The sequence below is a fragment of the Melozone crissalis genome, unplaced genomic scaffold, assembly GCF_028551555.1.
Source record: "Melozone crissalis strain CALT ecotype California unplaced genomic scaffold, PUWL_Pcris_2 ptg000009l_1, whole genome shotgun sequence".
Classification (NCBI taxonomy): domain Eukaryota; kingdom Metazoa; phylum Chordata; class Aves; order Passeriformes; family Passerellidae; genus Melozone; species Melozone crissalis.
The window spans coordinates 19652596-19679370 of NW_026535787.1; the positions used below are offsets into that span (position 1 = coordinate 19652596).

Below are 26775 nucleotides of genomic sequence, written 5' to 3' on the forward strand. Positions count from 1 at the left end.
CCACAATTTGGAAATGGAGAACCATCTCCCATCTTTAGTTCAGTATCACTGAGATTATGGAAAAACCTGCACCAAAAGATTCATCTGTAAGAGCTCAGACCTTACATGAATACTCCCACTGGCAAAGTAAGACAGTAAACGAGAGCCATACATGTTTCTCCCACATTTTATCGCATGGGTGACCCTCTTCCCTGTGTCCAGTTCCACTGATCCCAGTGAGGGCTGGCCCATAGCTTTCTTTTAATAGCTCAATCCTGCAGCCTTGGCAAGAGGGACGATTATGACAGCACCTACTGTTTGGTGAACTGGACCAGCTACAGCTACTGCTATGACACACCCACAACCAGCTCAGCATGGAGAAAATACTGCGGCAGCCTCTCCCACCTCCTCCCTTTTGCCAGTCCCTGCTCTTCACTACAAAGCCTTGTGAGCTCCCAGCACTTTCTCTTTGCTGCTCCCCAGCCCTTGGCCTGGAAGTTCCTGCTGTGCACTGAGGTTGTTTTGTTCAGGTGTCAGAGCCCCAGGCTGCAATCTGGATTAAGAGCAGGCTCAGGGCATGGAGCAGTCCCTCACCAAGTGCACATGGTAAATGGGCTGTTTTCTATGGTGGGTGGATAAATAAGTAGTGACTTGTACTTTTCAGCAGAGGGCTTTTCTCTTGTGCCAATTGTTTTAGCATCTTTTCCCTCCTTGCCTTTGACATGCACTGTGCTATTAGTGCACCCAGAGAGCATGTCAAGAGCTCACACTGTCACCAATGAAATAGATGTAACTCCTTTAGCTGGCCTTGGGGGACAGGAACCACATTCTCCTCGGTCACCTTCCCTGTGACTGCCAGAGTCATGACGTATTTTATCTCACATTAAGCGTACTTCCTCATTCATGCTGTAACCAGCTTCATTTCCTGTTCAGTAAGACATTTAAAGCTGTTTATGCTTTGGTGTTCTGGTGTACCACCACTGCAAATGCCAACAGCTCCCTCATGGTTCAGGATATGGTGATTTTATTCCCCAGTTGCCCATTACTATTTGGTTTACATCATTCCCAGAGAACTGATATGAGGAAATAAGGGCAGCGTGAAGGGCAACCTAACAGAGCTAGGGTAGTATCAAGGCATCACCTTTGTTACATAAACAGAGCTGCAAGGGTGGTAGGGTGCCACATCTAATACCCAGCTCCAAGGCCCTGCTGAGCACCCATTCCCCTCTCCCCACTCATCCTCTTCTGGAAGCTCCTTTTGCCCCTGCAGGAGGCAGGAGAGGAGCTGCATGTGCCCCTGTCACTGCGTGCTGGGAGGAGTGGCCGTGCTGCTGCTGTGGCAGCAGTGCAGGAGGCACCCAGGGTGGCACAGGAGGCAAAGGCAGCAGGGCCCCAGTGCCCCCTACCCAATCTCCTGCTGGGATGAGGCTGGCCAGTGGCCACAGCATCAGAGGGCAGGGCAGGGGTACTGTACAGGCAAAACAATTGCCCTCCTCCCCATAACCACCTTTTAAACCCACGCTCCTGTACATTGTCACATTAAATAACATCACTGTAGTTTTCAGCTTGCTCACTCTATCAAAAAAACCTTTTTTCCTACCTACAGACCAGGTGAGGATATTTTAGGTTCCTACAGCGGTACCTGCTTATCTGTGCCAGCCAAAACCTCACAAACTTCCTAGAACAGTAAGTGCCTGGCTCCATATTCATTCTTAACTCCAGCTATAGAGTGACCTTCTCTCAAAACCTGTTTTGTAATTACAGTGCAGGATACAAAGGAATCTATTTCCATGCTGGGCTCCTTTAATTACAATTTATAATATTATAAAATTATAACATTTATACAATGTTATACAAAATTATAACACTTTATTTTGATCCTTAAATTCTCAGAGTTTCTTGATGTAGGACAAATCAAAGCTTCCAAGTTCTACTTAGGCTAACTCCCATACCTGGCAGAGCTCTGCACAAAACACAGTGCCTTTACTTCACCTTCAATAGGTGAATTTTCTTTTTCATTGACATGAATTAATACAAAATGCCAAAGAAATCTGATTACCTTTTTTATTCAGTGAAACTAAGTTTGGCTGTGCTCAAACTTAGATGAAATTAATTGCAATTAATAGATCTTAAATGTCCCTTTTCTCCTTACTGCTGTCTGAACTTCCATTTGTCCTTGGATGAACCTTCTGTTTAACAGTACAGTGGATTTCCACTGATTTGTTGGGTTGGGTTTTTTTCCCTCTTTCCCAAGTCTAGTTTATTAAAGAATACTGCTCTCATACAGAAAAAAATGCAACCAATTGTTCTTGCTCTAAAAGCAATTCCTGCAGCACTTCTGGAAGAAAAAAAAGGAAAGTTAAATTAATGCAACCAAATACAAGTACTCTCAAGCCAAATTCTGAAAAATGTTGTATCCTTTGTTTTTCCCCAGGTCTGGTAACCATTCCAAGTTTGACCTGCACCCACCTATTGTGAAGCCTTAAAAGAAAGGCAGAGAGGGTGTGGGATGGGTTAGGAAAGGGGAAAGACTAATTACTAGAGGAGTTTCAGAATCTTTCACAATCTGCAGGTACATAAATTGTGAATGACAGTAAAATTCAGTACTTTAATTCAAGGTGAAGGTGTGCCAGACCTTACTCTGCACAAAGCAGTTGCTGTGCCCAGGGGACATCACTGAGGTGTGGAGGTAGAGTCTGACTTCATGTGACAACTGCACATCCCCAAGGACCTCCACGTGCTCAGCTGCTTGGTCACATAGCAGCACTACACAGCACTACACAGAATAATGGAATTATTAAAGTCAGAAAAGACCTCCAAGATCATCAAGGCCAACTTTTAACTGAACACCACCCTGTCAACAAAACTGTATCAGTGAGTGCCACATCCAATGACTCCACCACTGCCCTGGGGAGCCTGTTCAGTGCTTGACAACCCTTTCAGTGAAGAAACAAAATTAGTCCCATTACTCTGGAGGGTCCAAAAATACCAATTTTAGCAATGTTAGGAGAAACTGTTCACACTCTTCTGGCAAATTTGAAGTTCCTATGCTCTTTAATTCTCCCACCAAACTTGTATTCATGGCAGACTCTCTCTTCCCTTCACAGCACCCACTCTCCAGCCCAATAATTTCAAAAGTCTCCTGTCTGTAGTCTTTAAAAAAAACAAAAGAACAGAAGAAACCAAAATTTGTTTCAACACTGCAGCTTTCCTCCCCCAGAGCAGATGATCCTTGTCTCTGTGCTATTTACATTTGTGTATTAAATTTTTTTTGACAAGTCATCATTTCATTGAAAAATAGTCGTGTTCTGCCCTTCTCTTATACTTTTTGAGTTCTCCTTGTCCTTTTCCCTCAGCCCAGCTGCAGAGTGAAGGGTTTGGGGTGCACCTCCCAGGCCATGCCCTACCCCTGTTGCGCTGCTGCCGCAGGCACAGTAGGGAAGCAACACGGAAACCAGAGGAAGCCCAGCTCACACTTCTTCATCCTGAAAGCTTTGCAAGAACGCTCAAGGATACAGGAAGCAAGGAGGTGCTGAAGTCCAAGACAGTACTGGCTGCATCTATGACAAAGGCACAGAGCACTAGAGCACAAAAGCATCATTTTCCATAGAAAAGAAATAGAAATTCTTCTGCAAAGTGGAAATGAACCAGAGGCTGTCCACCTCTACTCTTAGGCAGGTAACTCGGCAGCAACTGCTGAACTGCGGAGCTCTGATCAAGCGCTTTCGGAAGGCTGCTGGACTGGAAGCTCACATCTGGGTTGGTTTTCCTGCTTGAACTGGCTTCAGCAGTCTGGATCACAGGTACTGAGTGTCACTGATGGTACTGTGTTGAGATACTCTCCAGTCACACACATTTAGATTAGCGCCATTTCTCACACCCCAAAATTCAAGCATGCAGCTTTCCTGAGCTTCAAGACCAGTTTTCCTGAGCCTGCAGTTCACCCTGCAGTTGGGTCTCTGCACAGAAAATTCTAGAAGTGTTAATATTCTGTTTAAATAGCTCAAATTGTGGTTCATGGCTCCTTTAGAGAGGAAAGTGTGTCTAGAGAAGTCACAAAACATTTCTGCAGAGACACTGAAGTTCAACAGCCAGTTAAAAGTCACCTTGAACAAACAAGGGAATTACCAATAATTTCCAGTGTTCCCATCAGCTCAGCTGCACTGGAGAGGATGTGTGAGTGGAAAGCCTACCAGGCACGACTTGCAGCTCCCTCTCTCTGCAGTCAAATGAACTTTAAAGACAATTTCAGGAAATCCAGAACTCATCCAGCAATGCTTCAGCATTAACACAAGGGATCCTCTTCTCATAGAAATACCATTGCAGGGCTACAAAGACAGACTGAAGAGAGGTGCTGCACTGCTGTTTCTGTAATTACAGTGGCAGCAGCAGCTTGTTCCTCATTTCCCCCCACAGCACACTGAGGCGACAGCACTTGATGGCTGATGTTGGAGAGCACAACTGAAGTCATTACAAGGCAGCCTACACACTCACTTCACCATCTGGATGACCTTTCTAAGGAGAAACACACCCAAAATCATCTGTTGCAGCCTATGTAACCCTGATAACATTCCTGCAGATCCAGTAAGTAATACATAAAGACAGGGAGAAGAGCAGCTATGACTATGAATTTATGGAAGCAGCTACAGAAGTTCAATGTGCTAGCAACAAGAAAATCTCCTGCAAAAACAACTTAAAATGACTTTATTTTTTAAGAATATTAGCACAATATTTACAAAATAATTTTATGTTTCATAAATAAAAACAGTTTCTTGGGTAAAGACTATAGATCTATAGATATTTAAAATGTCTATATATTTATATATCACACATATGTACACACACAAATGAAAGCATACAGTTATGAACAACTTTGGTTTAAATTACTGGTGGAAAAGGGCTGGCTAGGTGTACCAATGACTTTTTGAACTCCCACTTTTAAATTCCCACCTACAAGAAATCCAGCCCTTAATGCAACAGGATGGTGGGTTTCTCCCATTTCTGGGGCCACGATTCTGCAGCACATAGCCAGCCACTGAGCTCCTCAGGTTTTGACAATTCCTAGGAACAGCTCTGCCTGATCCCACGGTGACACAGCGGGGTTCTGCTGCAGTTTGCTTTAGAGAAATTAACATAAAGCTATTATACATAATTGTTTTTATAAGGCAGAATACCTCAACAGAATTCCAGTTAATTTGGTTTTTTATTCCTCTGCTGCTAAGACTTTCAACTTGACAGAGGGAATCACTAGTTATAAATAGGGAGCACTGGACAATACTAAATTAGAAAAGTTTTTATATTGAATTGTAATGGAGAACCATCTCCCATCTTTAGTTCAGTATCACTGAGATTATGGAAAAACCTGCACCAAAAGACTCATCTGTAAGAGCTCAAACCTTACGTGAATACTCCCACTGGCAAAGTAGGACAGTAAACGAGAGCCATACATGTTTCTCCCACATTTTATCGCATGGGTGACCCTCTTCCCTGTGTCCAGTTCCACTGATCCCAGTGAGGGCTGGCCCATAGCTTGCTTTAAATGGCTCAATCCTGCAGCCTTGGCAAGAGGGACGATTATGACAGCACCTACTGTAAAATACGACACCTCAATTTTGCTTTGTTAAATTCTTAATGCGACTCGGAGTTCGATGTGCAGAGACCCAAATCCCTGCAACATGCACCCACAAAATGGATATGAACCTTGGTTTGTAACATTCAATTCTGAGAACTGCCAAATTACTCAGGATCTTTAAAAACATGGATTTTATTACGTGACTGTTTGGCAACAGCTTTCCAAACCAAGTTTTAAATTGTTAGAAGGAGAAAACCGTGTGTGCCTTTGAAATACAGTACCTTAGTACAAACAGGAAACAGTGTCAAGATTTCTACAAAGCATACGCAAAGTCCAAGAGCAGCCAACTATATTGGAACAACTCTCAAAATAGCTGTAAAACATAGCAGAATCTCATGGAATGTGCAAGTCCTAGTAAACTGATTTTTAACCATATCATTAGATATATATACAGAAACTGAGCTTCCTCACTCCTCATCAGCTCTTCCTACTTTTTATTCTATGTATTTGTGATGTAATGGCAGCAACACAAACCTGGGCCAGAAATTATATAGCTCTTTTCCATTCAAGAAAACAAGGTTTTAAACTATCAAAAATATACTAAATAGGAAACTTCTATTTTTTATGAAGCATCCGTGACTTTCACAAATTCACTGAGTTAAGAAAGCCTGCAATTGCTTCCAATTCCACACACTGCACAACATGAACACACACAAGAACCACATTCAGCATTAAGATTACCAGCTCCTGTGCTCTGTAATTCCAGTGCTGAATTAGGCTCCAACAGCTAAGCAGTTCCTCATCAGAGGATACAGAGGAGGCACGGAGAGCCCTCTCACTGGACAAAAATATCAGCCACCAGAGCACACATGACTACTGTCCACAGAGAGGAATACTAACATCTCCTGGAATTAGAACTTTGTTAATAATTTCAAGAGAGCTGGGAATAAACTTTGTACTTATGCAACTTTGTGACTAATCTTTAATAAAAATTTGCTGAATGTCAGAAAAGATGTATTTGTACAATCTCTACTTCCTGCTTGTATCAAACACATAAACCATACTTTGTCCATGCACACAAATAAAGAAAACAATAGTCTAAATGGTATTGCAATTTCTGGGCTCAGCAGGCCCATTATCAAAGCAGTGACTAATGATAGTTTTTGAAAATAATACCACTAAGGATTACTGCAGGGAGACTGTACTGGGCAAACAGTGCTTTTTATAGTCTCACCCTCAACCATCCCATATACACCATAACAAAAGAAAATAAAGATCACATGTGGGCAAACACACATGTTCCTTGCTACAGCTGCTGTGACTATAAAATTATGTCATTTATATCAAAAGCACTTTTGCCACACATGCAAAACAACTAGAGTCCTGAATTTCTTCTCGATGAGTAGTGCATCTTCAAGGCCACGGTGTATCAACGACGGTGTACTTTTTATATACGCATCACATAGCTCTGCGGTTCTGGGAATTTAAAAAGAAAGAAGAAGAAATATTGTTTGGGAAGAACAGCAATGCTATGCAAGTCACAGCCTACAGATTTATTTTAATTTCACAATTGAAAGCACATTTAGCATTCAAATAGTGGGAAAAGGTGCTACTAACAGCAAGTGATGTTTCAGCCTCTCCACAAAAGAAAGGTGGACACTGTCTTGGAGCTTTCACTCATGAATTTGAATAAGCTGAAGTGGCTCACAAGCTCAGCTGCCTGACCCACCCTGTCCATATATTCTAATGCTAGTTTACTTTCACATGCTATTTTGTAAGCTGGTCAGCTTCAGCATCTGATTCATCCCTGCCTCAGTCTGTGTGTGAATTTTCCAGGGAAGGTTAGCATAGAAGCAGGTAAAGCTCAATAGGTTACTGCCTCCAGTGTGTGAGTCAGAGCATTTGCCTTCCATCTGTAAAACCTTCTGTCACTGGTTAGGAGCCATCTTTCAGAGCAGAAAAAACAGACAGACTTGTACCTCTACCCTAAAATTAAATAGGTAGTTGACAATTTCTGTGCTTTTGGAAACTCCACCTCTAGAGCACTAGAGGGTAGGTTTTCATAACCTAAATGAAACCCAAGAAAAAACAGGCAACTTATTTAAAATTGATCTCCAATCAAAATTCTGCCTTGTTCTTCAGCAGGCTGAGGTAACTGCAGAGAGCCCATCCTGATCTTCCTTCTGGTCTGCTCTGAATGCAATAGACTGGCAATAATCTACTTGTTTCCTGGTCTCAACTCTGTCAAGAATAAGCAGTAGCCAGTCCTGGAGTAGGCCCTGCCTTCCACTCCATCCAGCTGAGATTACCCTAACTGGTATACATCTACCAATGTGTTTATGAGACACCAATGCACTTGTCCTTTGTACTGTAGAAGTGTAATCCTATTGGTTTAGAAAATAATTATATGGGATATTTGGATGAACCAAATGTAGTAGTCATAAGTAACACAAATTGAACAGCACATGATATTTGTAAGGAAACCTGTTTTTAAAACTTGTACACCTGTTTTCAATTACAGCTAACTAGTACCTCATTTATTTGCTTGTTGTCAATCCACGCCTCCTAGAAATGGCATGATCTAAAAGTATTTCAAGTGAGCTAACAGATTTGGAGTGAGTTTACTCTTCCTTCCAAGTATCAAAATGTTGTAATTGAATACAGGAATACTAGGCTAAGGGTCTAGTGATACCTCATGACAAGCTTGCTCAGTATTCAGGAAGAAACCTAAGTAACAACAGCATCAACAAGTGCTTTTTTTTTAATCCTATTCCCATGAAAAGTACAGCTGCTGAATAGAAAAGACTCGACAGTACTGTTTTCATTTTCAAACCTTATCATCTAGCCTAAAATTAAGGCTCTTCAATGAGACAATCTGAAAAGTAATAAACTGAGTGAAATCTGACTGGAATACATTCTAACAAAACCCAGAGAATTCAAGTAACACCTAAAGAGGGGGAGAGGGAGAGAAAGTTAATTTTAAACCACTTTCCTGTGGTGATCCATTGAGGATCACCAATTAAAATGCAGAGAGAAAGCTTAGTCATATCAACAACAACAAACCAAACAAAAAACAAAAACAAAAAAACCCACCAACATAAAACAACCAAAAACCCCAAACCACACCCAAATAGAACAACTCACCACCATTCCATGCATCTTAAATATTCCACGAGCAAAAAGGAAACATAAAGCTATTTGACTTTCCACATTTGATCACAAACACACTATTGCACAGTTCTCTCACTGACTCATCCTCTCCACTGTTTAGGAATACACATTCTTCCCCTATGTTTGATATAGGATACATGTATTCTTTCTTTACAATTAAATATAATTTGAGTAAGAACAGCACCCGCCCTGAAACCTGTCCTCCAAGTTTCATTGAAATAGCACTGGGTTACTCTAAACATCAAAACCCTCAAATGCCGAGCCATTAAAACAAGCATGTGTTAGACTTACCATCATTCTAACATCACTCCTTTTGCATCTTTAAAAGTCAAGAAGATGGATTAGTAATGAGTGAAAGAGAAATAAATGCTTTACAGGTTAGTATTCATGTTAGTTCTAAAATTCAGGTTAGAACTTGCTACTACACAGCATGCCAATTAGTGAACATAATAGCAAAAAAAAAATTCAAAGTCATCCCTTTTTCACTGTAAATTTCCCTCACCTTAAGTGCTATCAGTCTCTCAACACCATGAGAGTTGCCCCAACCCAAGGAAATACAGAAAGAATAGAGTGGTAAGGATAGATTTTGCTGTGATCATTAAGTATTTCACCCAAATAAATCTTTATGAATTAACATCAGTTTTCAATATGAGTCCCTTAAAAGCTGGACATTTTGCAAAGCAAAGAGGGTGGACATAGTATAGTAAGATACTAGATTTTTCCTAAAACAGTCAAACAGTGCCTCTGGCTAGCAAGCATGGTGGCATAAAACAGAGAGTCTGGAGCTGCAGGCAACCTTTTATTGAGAAATCAAGCTCTTACTGACTCACAGAGCCACATGAGTTGCCACACTGATCTGCCATCTTAGAGTTGTGGTAGTGGCAACTAGAACTATCTTTATCCATAATTAATCCCTTAATGAGAAGATAAACCTTGAATATCACCTACCATTTAGTGGTTCTTCTACAGCTTTCTGCAAAACATTTAAAAATATATATATGTATAAAAAGCCTTCATGTTTACTTCTGGCTGGCCACAGTTAAATTACTCTAATTGACATATACAGTAAGTAGTGATTCTACAAAAATGAAGAAAGCTTAATGTTAATCAAATTAATGACTAAAGCTCTGGAAAAAAAATTATCAGTAAATAGCTGCATTCTCCAAGTAGTTTTCCCTTACTGTAATGTTTACCCAGATGAGATACCCCTAGGTGGCAGCGGAAGCCATGCAGATATTACTTTTAAGCTCTAAAACCTAACTGATATTTTCTGTCATTTGATCAATGGTTAGTAACAAAGCAGCACAACTAAAAAAGAAAAGAAAATTAGTAGCCAAGCAAATCAAGTGGAATCTCCTCAGAAAGAAATACATGACAGCTGTGCATTTAGTCTGGTAGACAATCATCAGAAACAACACATGCAACCTACAGAAATGCTAAAAAAAAAAAAATCAGTACTTGGTTAAGATGGCAGATTTCAAAAACACATCTTTTTGCCCTCTGACTCACGAAAATTTCAATAATAATTTTTTAAGCATGCCCCAGTGTGAAAATTATGCCCTTCACCAATATTAACTTTTCCACAGTCATTAGATGACACAGATTCAAAGTGTATTCTTAAAACTACTTCAAACCTATTTATTGCCTCAAAGCACAGCAATATAGGCTGAAGAGCCCTTGATGGAAACAAGGAGCATGTTAACACACTCCAGTTTCCACCACGAATTTCCCTAGCAGCCCTAAGTTCATAAACACAAATTATATCACTTGAATTCCTCTGTAATTAGCCCTCACCTATCTGCAGCTGCAAAGAATATATTTGTACTAGCTGAGGTTTCCAATGACATCTAAGTTTTAAAAACTTCTTTTGATTTTATTTCTGTCCCAAATTCAGAGAGTAACATGATGTTCATTCCTGTGCTGCTGTGGCTATTTATTTCTCACTTCTTTGCTGCCATGGAAGACCACCTAATGGGGAGAGCAGCTCATAAAGAGAACAGAATTCCCATCAAAGGATGCTATTTTGCATGCTTTTATTTACAAGCAAAACTAAGTTAAGGAAAAAAACCCCACCCTCCTCTTGCCCTGTTTACTTCCCTTCTTTACTTCCCTTTACATCCTTGTAAGCACAAGGATGTTAGATAAAGGCAAGATTTCATTTTGAATGAAGCATACTTTCAATTCACTTCTCAGCTCATTTTTATAACATCTCTTAGCCTCTTTCTTCCATTTTTTAAAGCTCTGTGCACTTATATTCCTTCCATAAAGAAAGACTAATCCTCTGAAATACTACTCATTACAATGAAAATGAATAAGCAAAAGGAAATAATAAAAAAAACCCTAAAAATCTCTTGTCCTAACTGCAGTCAGCTCTCAGTGTTAGAAACCATCCTCCTTCAACAGCTGGGTCTCAGGCTTTAGACTGGAGACTTGAAAATGTGTCTCAAATGATGGCTGGCATCCAGGAGGTGGGATGAGTTACTATTTGCCAGATCCCCCTGCTGCAAGGAAGTTTTACTTGTATTCTACAGCTGCGCCTCTTTCCTTGCTTCTGGAAAACACCAGAAATCAGGCAGCTCACATCCATGAATCACTCAAAAGCACTGTGTAAGTCTGAGAAAATTACTCTTTAGAAAATTATTATTCTACTATCCAAAACTACCAACTTCTTTAAAAAAAAAAAAAAAACTTCTTTAAAAAAAAATATATTTTTCCATTTGTTCTGTGTTACCTAAAGACAGGTACTTTCTTTTCAGAAGGTCTCATCAAATTATGGGGCATTTTAGGAAAATCAGAAAAAAGTTCAAGGTTATGCCATCTGTATAGCCAGGAACTGAAGAGAATACCAAAGAGTTCTGGTCTACAAGACCACAGGAAAAAAACCTTTTAAGTCTTTCTTACAAGTCATCTGGATGTTTTACACTCACATTAAGGAAAAAGCTTTTTAATAAGGCGAGCAAAATGGCTTTTAAATATTCAGGTAGAAGAGTGCACTCTAAAAGAACATCAAACTTCCACCACCTTTCAGTGACAGCAATGGAAACTCCATCTGGGCACAACAGTCAGAGTAAGCCTATGTCAGGTTGGCAATTACAGTACCACAGACACACTCAATAGGGACAATGGAGACCACCAACTCACTCAACATTAGACATCCGTTACACAGCCAGAACTGTTGCTTGCTACCAACCTGGTCTGAATTCGAACTAGTGAAGAAAGGTTCAGTATCTCACTACAATCCCCTGAGCCATCTAGTCACCCCAAATTTATTAATTTTAAGCTTACCCCCGGACGAGGATGATCTTTCATTCTGGAACCTAAAATAATTACAAAAAAGTGACCAAGCAGATGAATAAATGTTACAATTAACCAAATAAAAACACAGAACCATAGAATTGTTAAGGTTGAAGAAGACCTCCCAGAACATCAAGCTCAAGCAACCAGCAAGCCCAACCCAAGCAACATCACCACCACTAACCCATGTCTCCCAAGGGGCTAAATATCACTTCCAGTGATTGTGATTTCATCATGTCCTGGGCAGCCTGTTTCAATCTTTGACCACCCTTTCAGAGAAAAAATTTTCCTAATATCCAATCTAAATCTTCCCCAGCACAACTTGAGGCCATTTCCTCTCATCTTGTCACTTGTTACCTTGGAAAAGGTATTGTCTACTGATACAACTTGCAAGAGAGTTGTTAACACACAGAATTGCAGCTTCCTTGTCCAAAGGTACTTAATTCTATGATCTGGAAATCTTAGAGCCTCTAAGCACACTTCTGTTTAGGAAACAGAATAATCTTATCACATACAGCAACTGAATGGCTCCATTCATGCACTCAGCTCCAAAGGTGAATTAGGTTGCTCACTATTCATTGTGCTTATTTTGGCATGCTAGAATCTACCCCAACAGTCGCATCTGACTTCTTCAGCCAGCAAAATCAAACCAGAAATGCAACATTTATGCAGACCATGAACACATAGCATTGAACACTATACAAGTTTATCAAAGTAAACCAAAGTCAATAAAACATAAATTTATTGTTGTTATTAAAAGGCTTGATTCACATCTGTCATATTTTTGACTCATCTTCATTTAACTTGGATATCAAATATTAGGCAATCTGCCTTAACTTCTTCTCAACTGGAAACTCTCCCTGTCTCAGGGTCTATTTCTGGCCATGCCCACACATGGTGTGCACACATCAACCTAGGAGCCTGCACGGTTCAGTGCAGACTTGCGACTGCACTCACTGCAAACACCTCAGCAACCTGAGCCTGGAAGGAACATATGCTCAGCTGCACAGTTCTCTGTCCACAGAGGGTGGACAACCAACAAGAGCCTGTGTACAGCTTGAAACCAAAGCCACTCTGACCCAAGCTGTAGAGTCCACGCAATGTTATGCTGTGGTGTGCCAGCATTCCAATCACACAGCATTGCTGGGTTCGCTTATTTAGCACATCTTTAAATCTCTCATCTTTTGAGATCTGATGAACAGATCAGTTTCGGAAACAATGCCTTGCTATTCTTTTCTCCTGGGTTTTAAAATTAAGCAGGAGGGAAACCAGGGTTCACTAAAATGAAAGGTATGCCTTCAAATTGCTCTTCTTTTAACCTACCTCTAACTAGTGCGAATCAGTAGGCAGCTTTTTGCTTCTTTAAATCCATGTTTTGATAAGGTTTTGTCACCACCATCCCACAACCCACTCCACAGAATCCTTTACACCCTTTTGCTCTCTTCATTCTAAGATCCAGCTGGCCAACTGTGTAAATGCAGAACTGAAACAGCAACATCCCTCCTACAACTGAAACACTCTTACTTAAGAAACCTGGCTGTGCTGATCTCGAAACAGTTTATGATGATAAACTGTGGGTTTCTTAACTCAAGATTCCCCACACACTTTATGAAACAAAGCCAACACATACAGACAACTTCTCAGCAATTTTTATAACTATGTAACTGTGAAATCACTCCTTGTGCTCAGATAAATTATGTCCACTTAAAAGGAAAATAATGCAGAATATTAGGTGCTACTTACCCATAATTAACACGTAAGCCAGACTAAGCAAACTTGCAATAGCCATAATAGCTGAGCCAGCAATCAGAACAGACCCATGTAATGGAGGACAGGCTGGGAAAAACACAATAAAAGAACTGTGTCAATTGACACAAAAAAAGCCCAAACACTTTTATTTTCAGATATAACTGCTTAGTAAAATAAATAAACCTGATACAGACAGGCATGTTTAATTTCACTTTCAAAGCTATCCCAGAACGACTCCTGCATATTTCTTTTTTTGTATGCATTCTTTAATGATACAGAGGCATTTACTGATTCATCCTGCTTAGCTAATACATCTTCAATCCCAACTGTTTTGGCCTGTAATTGTACTACATGACAGAATACAATACTGTTGTTGTTACAACAATCTGTCAGCTCAACCCAGGATGAGCTGATTCTTCTGACAGTTCAGGGTCACTGAGCTGAACTCCCCAGAGATACAGGTAACACTACAATGTATGTATTGGAGAAGAGCACCCTGAAAAAAACTAGGGACACTTTGCATTTACAAGCATTATAAAACATCCTCAAAAATATCCTTGTATTAATGCTTTACCAGAAATCTCTCATCAGTTTATTTTACTATTATAACTTGCAGAACTTACAAATACTTCTGTAAATACTAAACAAAAAGCATAAAATTTAAATCACAACTCCACTGAAAGGGCTGTCATTTCACCCAGATTGAACAAATCTTTAGAAACCATTTCAAGGAGAAATAGGTCTTAAATCCCCAAACTAATGACTAAAATGAAGAGTATCTGCACAAAACAATAAATCAGGAACATAAAGTGCCTACGAGGAACACGAATATGCATTCTCCTACTAAATATATTGCCAAGGACAACTGGTCCTAAATTGACCCTTTTCTCTGCTGGGGGGTTCTCTGGTGGCACAGGGGAAGGCAGGGAGGCAACAAAGGGAGGCCAGAGGCAGGAGTAAGAGACATCACTGAGTGTGCTGGTTAGCTGGTGTTCCCTCACCACAGTGACAGTAACTTTTTCAGTGATGAAACAGAGTGTCAGCCACAACCCCACTTACAACAGCCCAAGAACAAATCCAGGTTTACTGTTTCTACATTTACCTTCTTAATGTGTTTTAATGGTATTCACTGAAATATTAATGGACTTAGTTTAGCAAGGAATGTCTGATTTAATCACTTAACATGTGAAAATTATTATTATTTAATTTCTAAATACCCTAGGCCCCAGTAAGAATAACAATAGTCACCCAAAATCAACACTAACATGCAAAATTAAAACAATTAACTTTTTTTCTAAAGCAGATGCTCACAGAATGCAGTCATGAAACTGATGTATGTAATACTTCCTTTAGGCTATTCTTCTTTCACCACATAAAAGTATTAGCACAGTAGTCCTAAACTACATTTACAGAAGTTACTAGTTAACGTTTCATGTAGTAAAGCCATTTTCACAAAGTTTAAGTGTTAGAAATAAACAAACATCAGGTGTAGACAAGAGTAAAAGGCACACTTTCACAGAAGACTTAAGTGCTTACCTGAGACACACAGTGCAAAACCAACTATAGCAATGATAAATCCAAGAAGTTTTAAACCTATCAGAGCCAATGTTGCCTGCAGTAGACTGTCAAAAACTGGGGGAAAAAAAAATAAAATTTAACTACAGAGATGTAAAATACAGGTAATTGCATAAAGGTAGAAATCAGATTCTCCTAAATTCTAAGCTCAGCCAACCAGCATGGTAACAAATCTACAAGTCACTGCAAGTCAAGGCTCCTGTATGTATACATAGACATACACTTATATATATATATAACATTATAAACAAACTACAATTAGAAAAAATGGAACCCACATTCTCAGAGCCAATTATTCAACCCACTCCCTAAACCCAGGAAGGGTGAGCAGAAATCACTGATGTGCCACCCTAAATTCACTGTTCAAGCAGGCAACTCCTACATCTTTTGTGAAGCAACTCAGCCCAACAAACACAGGCTACACATTTTGTTTCAAGATACTATACATGTGATGAACGCAGTGTGCTATTGTAGCACCTGTTTATAAAAATTAGAGTATTTTGTAGATTATGGAAGTAGCTCAGTTTGCTTCAATCTGTGTGTTAGTGAGTAAAGAAATACTCACCAATTCCAAACATGACGTACTGAAGCGGTACCAAAATCACAGCAGGGATTACAAGGAGGCCAAGACCAGCCTGATTCTGTTCAGTATAGCCATCTGCAAACATTTATGTGGCAATCAGTAAAACCAAAATTGTTAGCTGGATAAACGCATAAAGCAACAAACATAAATCACTGGCATCACCAAATTTCCCACTGAATGAACCACAAGTCACTCTCTAGTCCCTAATATTCACCCAAGGCAGTAGGACAGAAAATATACATAAATTTTGAGTCAGTATCTTCCTACCATCACTTGAGGGCCTGACAACCCCAATGCTGTTTCTGCTGTAGTCCGTATATTCTTTTTACTTAAATGGCAATTAATAGGTGGTACTAACTTCCATACTACAGAATCAAAGACATTCCTTTCTGCTCTTATTCTCTTAAATTGAGAGCAATTTTAATCACTTACCTTGCATAAAGAGAGCAGCACCTACACCAACTAAAACTGCAAAGATGACAAGTGCTACAATAGTGCACACTTTCCTCTGAGATTCAATTTCATATTTTAAGCCTTAAAGAGACAGAGAGGAAAACAATCAGACACACGGATTCTCTCACTGAAATACACAGATTTATGACTTGGACTGTCCCTAAGTAAAGAAACTCAAACTCCTAAAATTTACAAATATATCCACTCCCAAGATTTAATTTGTTTTTATTAATTGATATGGTTAATACGGCTTACTCAGAAAAATGACACCTGGCATCAGGGTTCTAGTCAAATTCTTACTTTCTCCTTTCATGCAGTTCAGCTGATATGTTATCAGAATAACTCTGGAACGTGGTAATTAAGGTTAATTCAGGTAGATGCACTGCTGATATTTAAATGTTACAGTAAATTTGTTACTCAGGTGGATGTCAAGAGAAGGATTAGAAATTCCAGATTTCATTCTCTTCTTTATGACACTTGTGTGAGCTCAGACACATCACATCACCTCTGTCCCCAAAGGAACTTAAATCCTAAAAGTCAGTCCTGTAAACAAAAGTCACAAAAATCCACCTCAAACAAACCAATACAACACCTCCCAACGCACCAAACCAAGAAAACAAACATTTACAAATAGTACACAGAAGAATCATGCCCAATTTAAAAACCTAATTAAAGGCATAAAGTATCATTGGTGGATTCCCAGGTTACCTAAAAGAGTAAAATTTAAAGAAAAAAAAATGCACCAACACAAAAAAAAAATCCCAACAAGCAATAAGTACACCCATGTTTTTTAAGTTAGAGATAGGACACCTCATTTTCCCCACAGAAGCCAAGAATTTTCAATGAATTGCCCAGGTACAAAAACATCCAAGCAAGCTAAAATTACTCTTATAAAATGACAGTGCCTCTCCATGAAATTATTATTTTCCTAAAAATGTTGTAAGTTCTGCTACGAAAGCAGGGCAATGACAGGTTCTGAACAGATCAGAGTTCCTATACCATTATAAAATATGAAAATCAGAAATATAACAATACAGAGATAAAATAATTTTTTAAAGTATGTATTAGTTTTCAACCTTGGACCATGGATAGACCTTTGAAGAGTAACAACACTTCCAGAGATTCGCGAAAAGTAATAAAGGAAGTTATACATAGATAGCTGAATATGTATGTGATTATTACAAATCACCCTGAGTGCACTTTCCATTTCTTACTGACTTGGCTCTTAGCTGAAATGTTTCTTTTTTTTTCATTTGTTTACTTTTTAGAGGTCTAAAAATTGAAAAAGGCTGAAAAATCTCAAAGACTGAGGTAACAAATTGCACCATCCGAAAGACCAGGACATAAAGCACACTCTGCATTGCACAGATGTTGGACAGCAGTGTATAAAGAACATCTATGGATATCTGGCACTGGAAAATTGATGTATTGCCTCTAAAAACATTTAACAAAAGCACCGATGTCAGTGTTGAATTATAACTAAGCCAGTGCTAAAAGACTAATGAAAAGATTTACATTGGGAAGAGAGCACACCATCCTTCTATCATATTGATTTTATGGCCATATAATGAAACATTTCTGAATTATTCAATAATGTCATGGTGAATCAACTGTGAAGAAAAGCTCCACACATACCACGCCTCTGTGTATTATCTGGATCAATTTCCACACATCTTTTAGATGTGAGTATCACCTTTCATTTTACATGGGTGCCTTTATGCACGGAAATGATTTCAGGACAATCAGCAACTGCAAAGAATTAAAGAGCAAATACTTACCAATAAAAGTTAACTGAGCTGCACATAAAATAACAAGGAAGCACACCAATGATATGATGACAGCCTTCTCCATTAGAAGGAACCATGATCCTAGTGAATAAACAAAGAAAAATAGTAGGAAGAGAACAAAAACTGAGCCTATTTGCTTTGCATTTATAATTCCTCTTAGGCTATGCTGTAGATTGCCCAATACTATATGAAATTTAGCATTAAGAATTATAATAGGGTAAGAAACCTACGTCCTCTACCTTTGTATTTTTCTATGTGACAACCTACTTTTTCAGCACTTCCAGCCATCCCAGTATTTTCCAAACTGGAACTATTAACTTCCACTGGAGCAGAGAATATGCTGGTGCTAATTTGTGGCACTACAAGCTACTGAACTTGTGGAATGACAAAAATCTCTGTAAATCAGAAAAAAACCAGTATTTAGGCTAAGCAGAGAAGATATGAAAGGTCCAATCTGATGCCTCCTCAGCCATTCTATCCTACCTTCAATGGCAGTAACTCCAAAAGAGATCTGGATGTGTGGTAAGGAATACAGGAGCTAGCCAAATGAGAGGGAAACAATCTGAAGTCCTCCCAACATCATCCATCTAGATTTTTTCCCCCTGCATTTTGGATGCCATAGGCTGTTCAGTCATGCTTTAAGACCCTGTAAGCCACCTTCCAACATAAAACTCTGAAAATATCTCCACTGAACTAGAAAATGTAGTTAATTCTTGCATCTCTGCTCATGTATTTATTTAGGCTCACTCAGTGGAACCCAAAGTCTCCATTTCTTACATTATACTTTCTACCATTCCTCTGCCTGCACATTTCCTTCCAAAGAAATTTCTAATCTTTATTAAGATGCATTTGTTGCATTGTTCTCCATACATAAAAGTTGTATCTGTTGCTCCAGAAACATATAATTATTCAGCAATACCTCACAATTTTAAATGCCAATTAAATACCCTGAGGGCAGCTTCTAAGTTCACAAATTTCCCTCTTTCCCTCCCCTCCTCCCACAAGAGGCCACAGAAGTAGATATAGTGCATACAACAGAAATACAAGGCAAGCATTAAGCTGAAGGCAAGAAAATGGAGAAGTTGCTTCTAACTTATAACTCACTGTCCTGCTTTGAAAAGGAAGTGAGTTTTTTTGGAGTTTGGTGGTCAAACCAATGGGTGCTCAGATTTGAATATTGGCACCTGGTGTGGCCACTGAGGACATGGATACACCTCTGAGAACACGGGCTTTAAACGCAGAGAACTCCAAGGAAAACTCTCTCTTGGTTCAGGCGGGTGAAAGAGGTCAGAGCTCCCCTGCCCAGCTGGAGGTTGGGCAGGAGAGGGGAGGCCATGCAGCCGGGTGAGGCAGGCCAGGGCCTTGGGCAGAGAAGGGAGGTGAAGGCCCCTAGAAGGGCAGAGGAGCACAGAGAGAGAGCAAGCGCTTGTGCCATCTTGAAATTTGCTATCATGTGCTGGCAGTGCGGCCTCCTGAAAAGGGGGGGGGGGGGGGGGGGGGGGGGGGCAGGGGGTGAATCTTGGGGGGACAGGTGTCCCGAAAATGAGAGACTGTGCTTTTTTTGAAACTGGGCAAAGCATCCTTAAAAGGGGAACCCTAGAAGCAGCTCTGGTCCACACACAGTGGTGAGAGCACTGGGCATGGAAGGAAGATGTCACGATGGCAAATGATTTCCAGGTGGTGCCACATGTGACATGGAAATGCAAGAGGTCTCAACTGTGTTTCCAGGGGAAGCCTATGGTACAAGAGGGACTCCTCACTCAGTAATGAACTGAGAATTGATTATCTGAAGGATAGTGATGGACTAAGAGCTGGTGATCTGAGGAGTGGTAACTGAATTGAGAAGCCAAGGTTTTGTCCTACTGTGGTGTATTGGAAGTTTGGTGGGGGAAGGAGGAATGTTTTTGGAAAGTTTTCATTCTGAGCTCTGTGTGTGTTTCTTTTTACATATAGTTGTAGGTTAATAAAGTTTTTTTTCTTTATTTCTAAGCTGGAGCCTGCTGTGCTCTATTTCTGATCACATTTCACAGTAGACACCAGGGAGAGTATATATTCATGGGGGCACTGGCATTGTGCCAGTGTCAAACCATGACACTCACCAAAACAAAGTTGATTCACTGAATTGTTTGATGCAAGGCTTTTCGCTTTACCCGCAATATTGAAAAAGCAACTGATATTGAACAGTAACTTGCAATGCACAGTGGCTGCTCCCTAGATAAGCCAAATCCCAGTGATGCTGTTTGATACAACTGCAAATAATTAAAGTAACTGCAAGCAGAGACTCTGAGAGCCACTTCACTTCCTCTGCAGCACTTCCAGCTGACATCATCCAGCGTAAAGAAAAAGCAACCAAGAAGCCTGGTATCTGCTGGGGCTTCAGCATGCAACACAGAATCATGTGTGATCCTGGAGTCTGAAAGAATTTCCTGCACAGAAGAGTTTGCAATACTGCAGACACATGCAACATGCAAGGAAGAGGCTGAAATGAAAATGCTGAAAGTGTTTTCCTGAAAATATACTTCCCTTACTCTGGTGCTTCATAGTAATCAACTGAACTCCTGGCATAAAGCAGTGCTTTGAGAGCCAATATAGGGCAGCCAGTTCCAAGCTAAGAAGAGAGACTTCCAGACTGGGGAAAGAAGAGTGAAGAGAAAAGGGAAAGAAAACAGGGGAAAAGGCAAGGAAGAAAAGAAATGAAAAGGACGATGAAATAAGAGAAACAAAAAAGCAGCAAGAAAAAAGATGAAAGATGATGAAGAGAGGAAAATGAAACAGTGAATGAAAACTTGACAGTCACTCTCCTGATCAGCAAAGTGTGTCTGTGCACAAAGACGAGGGCACTTGCACAGAAATCTTGCTCACACTCTTACTGCCTAGGTGAATCCAGGAATTCTTTAAGAGAGATGGAGGACAGCTGCCCTTTGTATGACTATCTTTGTTGAAGCATCAGTTGGAACATGCTAGTAGTGACAGCATGAATTCATTGCTCAGAAATGATGCAGTGAAGACTGGTACAGGATTTCCATTATCCACTAACCCTTTTCAAAATTCACTCACTAAAACTTTCTTCGATTAGCTTATTGTCTCAAGAGTTTCTCCAGAACACTGAGGAGGAGCAAGCAACAAAAAGCTGTGCAGAAGAACTGAGAGAGAGAGCAAGCGACTGCTTTCCTTCACCCTCAAACCTAAGTTTTATGTTTTCTAGCATATAGTCTCAAACCTAATGCAACCTTAAGAGTTTTTCACTAACCACATTTCTCCGATGTTTCGTCGTCGCAACTGTCAACTAGAAAATGAAATTAGAAAAATTATATCAGTTTCCTGCTCTGTTGTCTTTATACCGATTTCTTAATTATAAACACAAAGAAAATAAAACTTGCAAATGGGACTTGATTCTCCTACATTCTCAAGCCTTGCTTCCTCTTCTGGAGAGTAACACTGAATTGCATAAACAGTCAAAAAAGTCTGAGTAAGCTGTAAGAGAATGAAGGAAACAAACCACGTGTACCTCTTTCCTGTTTTTGCAGCATTCTAAGAAAAGAATGATATTCTAGCATCTTCCCTTTCAGTGGCTGTGCCCTTCTCAATTTCAGGATCACGTTTGCTAGGCAGGGTATATGGTTAACTCAACAACTAGATCCAAATGAGAATTACACAAATGCCTGCAGGAGGACACAATATCTGTTTGAGCTTCACAAATATTTTATTGTGAAGTGCGAAAACTAATAGCAAAACCAAAAAAACCTCTGGAGTGCGCGGGTAAGGCTCCGTGTGCTACATATATGGAACACGTTCAGTGCTTCTGAGCAGCTCTCCAGAGGCAAGTCTCTGTGCAAAAGAGATGAACAGGGCACACCTATGTCCAGTGAAACTGTCACATCTGCACAGCACTGGACAGATGACACAAGTACAGCAGAACCCATTATCCAACAGCTGAGGTGCTGGAGAACGTGGGCTGGGACTGACAAGATAAAGTAAAACAGCTCTCTAGATGAGAAATTCATTTAGTGCATCTCATTCATTTCAACATCACTTTCAACACCATCTTTTGAAGATGACATTTAATGCTAGAAAACCACAACAAGTTGCCACCTAGCAGTAGCATTTTCAACCTTGCTAGAAAACTGCCGACTTTCAGACTGAGTTTTAGAGCTCTTAAAACAGAATTTCTATTAGTTCTACCTGCAGTTTTCCAGCAGAGTTAGAGGTTGCAAGAAGCAATTCTTCCAAGAAAAGATCTCTGCAGACACTGTGATGGATGTATACATTCCAGTATTATAAAGATGAACAGAAATATGTCACACAATAACATGAGACTGCTGAATATATCAGCATCTACATAATCAAAAATATGTGGTAAAACATAGATTTTCCTATATAGGACCTAAATCATGCTCAGACATTATTACAGAATGAAAAATTGTGTTCAGATCTTTCCCATGGAAGCACTCCCCTCTAACTTAAACCTAAATAAGCCATATTAGCTTACAAGTTAGAAGGCCTGGGTGCTACATATTTTACATTTCACTTTAAAGATCACATTTTCATGTTCATTATTTTCTCTTTCCCTTAAGATTTTGTTTGCTTTCCCCTTCCAATAGGTTCTGAAACAATAGTAGGCAACTCACCTGAGCTGTTTACAAGTTGCATTCTTATTTTTCCTTCTCTGTTTGATTCTGTTACTTTACAGCTGTAATTTCCAACAACTGCCTGTCGACTGTTAATCTCCAGCGAGGCCACACCCTTGATTAATTCCGACGGGGATAGAAGTCTTGCAGACGAAAATGAGGGATGACGATTAATGTTCTTGGTTCCTCCATGATAAGAAAAAATTATAACTCCTTGACTTGTCCATGTAACAAACATGAATTTTTCACTGTTCTGGATTAGATTAGTCGCGTAACAGGGCAAAACTACGGTTCTATTACAGTCATTTTTTTCTATAACACTCGTCCCAGAAAGTGTCAACTGGGCAGAACCTACAAAGAAAAATGAAAATGGACACATTCAGAATTATTTTTTAATACTCAAAAACAAAGAAATAATTACAACAAGTGAATTGGGAAAACAAAACAAACTCTCCCGTGAAACCACAAAAAGAGAATCATGCTTCAAGGGATCAACAGAAGATGAATAAAAAGACATTATAATAATTCTACAATTCTAATTCTACACAAACTCAAGCCATTCTCACCATAATTTCATATATACATATGATAACCCATCGTACACTTGAAAAAAAAATCTGGATTGCCATTTATTTACTTGGACACTTCTATTTCACAAGGGGAAGTTCTGTCTGGTTTCTGCAAAACCTACAGATAACATTAACCATAGACTGTGCCAATGATGTTCAGTTTTTTGCTGCTGATCACACAATATAAACTGAGGTCCAGCCATCAACTCCACCCAAGCTCCCTTTACAGCTCATTAAGGACACAGGGAAGAAAGTCTCATTATTACACTTCTGAGAAAAGGCAGGCAGGGCAGCTTAGGCAAGAAAGCTTTGTCACTTGTTCCCTCTTTATCTCTGAAGGTGGAGCCAAATGCCCATAGGTTTAGATCACTTCTTGCGAATTCTCTTTTCCTTTCCAGTGAAGAACGTGCACACGCAATACCAGATATTAAATAAGATTACTACTTAGTATTTCACTGCATACGCAACAAAATGGAAAATGGAGAATTTGTAAAAATCACCAACCTGTAGTACAAATCACCATGACTAATGTCTCTAACAATCACATTCAATGCAGGTGAGGAAAAATAAACACCTCAAAGGATTACGTTACCATTGCCGGGTTTTCCCATCTCTCTCCCACATGGCACCACAGTTCTAAAACAGTAGTACTGACTGACAACTGTTTCAAGACAGACCTCAGCCCTATGCCGAGACTTCATCAGAAATGAAGATTGATTCACTAGCTCTTAAGAATATCAAAAATTGTAACAGCACTATATAAATTACATCAGAAACCAGAAAAAACAGGTTAATTAAACTAGCTTGGATGTAAGCTATGAGGGCTTTGAATATTTTATTTTATCTATTTTTCCTTGTTTGTATGAAATCATAACAAAGTTTAATCGCTTTTTTCATAGTAATTGCTCCCCAAAGTCCCAGAGCCATTAATAATTCAAAATGCTTTACTACATCCATCTGATAAAACCAAATATGGGAAAGGATATGAAAATCCCCTAATACTGTAAGCACTGAGACTTACAAACTGGAATAGCTCCAGAGACTTCAGGGAAACTACCTATATTCACATGTATAAAACCAGCTCAGAATGATGATATGTATTTAATGACTAAACTTAATAACGGCAAGGGGAGAAAGAAAAAAAAAAAAAAGGAAAGGGAAAAAAAAGTTTTGTCACTATTTGCAGTAGCTCTTTAATTTTTTTTCCCCTCAAATCAAGAGTCTCAGATCACATTTAAAAAGAAATCCACTCCTGTTTTGAATATTGCTTTAATATTCTAACACTATTTCCTGGATTACTACTGAATAACAACAGCTTAAAATAAACTGGCTCTGTATGTATTATGCACGACGGCGTTTCGCAATGACGAAGAAGTATTCTCTGGTTTACTCATTGTGTTGCATTTTTAAACTAATAAAAGTAACAAAAGCAGGACAAAGGAGTCACACACAAACCTCAACCTATGCCCTAATAAAAATCAAACATATACAATTAAAACCTTCAATGATTCTTTGTGAAATAAATTTCACATCTGTTTCACACTAAATCACTATAATAACTGCTGGAATTTTTCCTCTTTTTCAGAGCCAGCACATTCACATTTTCGCGGGCTCAGCGCTCTGCGACCCGGCTGCTTTGACGGAAGAGGTTGTGTGGCTGCTCTCCCACCGACGGGAGCCCCACGGCTTCCTGCAGATGGTTCTTCCACTACCGACTTCCCAACGATTCTGGGGCTAAGAGGAAGCCAAGAGAAGCCTCTCCCACCAGTTACCAAATCCTGCAGGCAATGGATTACTGGGTGGGCTCTTCGCCTCCAACTTTCTCGTAGATTATCATCTTACAGGCGTCACATGAAGGTGGCAATTTTAGAGCCTTACACTACGCAGCGTGGGGGCTTCTGAGGAACTCGCAGTTGCGAAGCTGCCACAGAAAGGCTCTGCACATGCAGAGCAAATTCAGAACTGCTGCACACAGTTGGCAGAGCTGGTTAAGTGTGGTCACTGCACCTGATGGGAGCCGGCCCTTCTCACCTTCTCATGCAAACCACGCTGGGGCACTTGACGTTTAAGCCAGTCTACGGCTAACTCCGGAACCCAGACATGATTTCGACATGAGGTTTAAACACGCAAGTTTCGATGTGCCGCTTACTGACAGAACAACAACTACAGCACCTGCACCTCGCTGAAATCTTTTTAGCTCCGTCCCTCCCACTGAGTTTCTTCTCAAGGCAGAGAAATAAGAATTTAAGACTGTGCAATGTCAACTGCACTTCGATGGCACACAGACCCATCACGATCAAGAAACGCCGCTAACCCTAGACCCTGTGCAGCGGGGAACCAGCGCGGCAGTTTAGGAAAGCACAGGGAGCTGAGCTGCCCTAATGCACAGGGAGGTGAGGAGCAAAGCTCTGGGCGCGCTGTCTCTCCTCTCCTCCGCAGCTTCTGAGGGGAGCAGCCCACCGCCGGCCCGGGGACAATGCGGGAAGCCGCGGGGGCTGGATAACAGCGTGTATCGCGTGTGTGTGTGCCCTCTCCTTCCCAAAGGATGGCGATCTACCACTGCCGGACCCGCGGTCCCACGCGCGCCGGCTGCCAGTAGGTACAGCCGGGAGTTCCGGGCAGGAGCGCCGCGAGTCCCCTCACCGAGCGGCGGGAGGACGGGCGGCGGCCGCTCCGCCCCGCTGGCCCCGGGACCGGCCTCCGTCCGCCGCCACCCGACCTTCTCCTTCCCGCGGTTCATGGGGCGGCTTAGCGTCCCCTCGCACCCGCCTCGCACTCCGGGAGCCTCGCTGGAGACACCGCCGCGGTACACGCGCCGGGACCGCACGGGATGCGATGCATCTCGGGGCGATCGCTGCGGCCGCAGTCGGAGCAATACGGACAACGAGACAAGGGGAGAGAAAGGCAGGAGGGTGGGCGCGGCGGGCACTCACCTGCGGGCAGGGCACCGAGCAGCACGGAGGCGGCCAGCAGCCACATGGCGGAGCGGCGGCGGTGGCGCGGCCCGGAGCAGCGACGGCTCGAGCGGCGCCGCAGCGGGCGGGCGGCGGAGGAGGGGGGGAGGGTGGGCGCTCGAACCGCTGATTGGGCGCGCCGCTGGCGCGGGGGGCGGTGCCGCCTTCACGGACAGCCCCGCACCCCCCATCCCCCCGTACTCCGCAGCAGCCCGCGGGAGTTGAGCTGCGATAAGACTTGTTTTTAGTGGTGTTTCGTGTCTTTTTTAAGTGATTAGCAGGATATGTATCCCATGTCCGCCTGAGCTCCGGAGCCGCGGTGTTGTGGATCGGTTTCCCCGCAGGCACAGCATGGCGTTTGGGGCCGCGCGTAAAATGGCTGCCGGGGAAGATGCCGGCTCCAATGAAAGGGGAAGCATTGACAGGGTGACTCCTCCACAGCTTTGTTGATTACGAAACAT

General features: G+C 41.0%; 1 protein-coding gene across 4 annotated transcripts; it reads right to left on the minus strand.

Moving 5' to 3' along the window:
• Nucleotides 1-4655: 4655 nt before the first annotated feature.
• On the minus strand, nt 4656-26397 carry CD47 (CD47 molecule). 4 transcript variants are annotated; one of them, XR_008482775.1, is made up of 11 exons: nt 26294-26397; nt 22792-23142; nt 18155-18244; nt 16356-16457; nt 15906-15998; nt 15302-15397; nt 13760-13852; nt 12008-12039; nt 9671-9800; nt 9014-9041; nt 4656-7027 (listed from the first exon to the last, which is right to left on the minus strand). XR_008482775.1 is itself a non-coding variant. In XM_054270260.1 (11 exons), the coding sequence occupies exons 1-10, from the start codon at nt 26337-26339 to the stop codon at nt 9016-9018; spliced, it is 954 nt and encodes a 317-aa protein (XP_054126235.1). In that variant the 5' UTR covers nt 26340-26397; the 3' UTR covers nt 4656-7027; nt 9014-9015. The 4 variants fall into 4 exon arrangements, 2 of the variants coding, with proteins under 2 accessions (XP_054126235.1, XP_054126236.1); XM_054270260.1 differs by having other exon boundaries at nt 9671-9695; XR_008482774.1 differs by having other exon boundaries at nt 9014-9800.
• Between the last annotated feature and the right edge of the window lie 378 nt (nt 26398-26775).

Bases quoted from the DNA above. Each gene is read 5' to 3' on its own strand.
- CD47 (XM_054270260.1), bottom strand. From the start codon at position 26,339: ATGTGGCTGCTGGCCGCCTCCGTGCTGCTCGGTGCCCTGCCCGCAG. The intron at 16,458-18,154 runs GTAAGTATTTGC...TGTCTCTTTAAG, and splicing joins AGCTCAGTTAACTTTTATTG to GCTTAAAATATGAAATTGAA. The intron at 13,853-15,301 runs GTAAGCACTTAA...TGTTTTTCCCAG, and splicing joins TTTTGCACTGTGTGTCTCAG to CCTGTCCTCCATTACATGGG.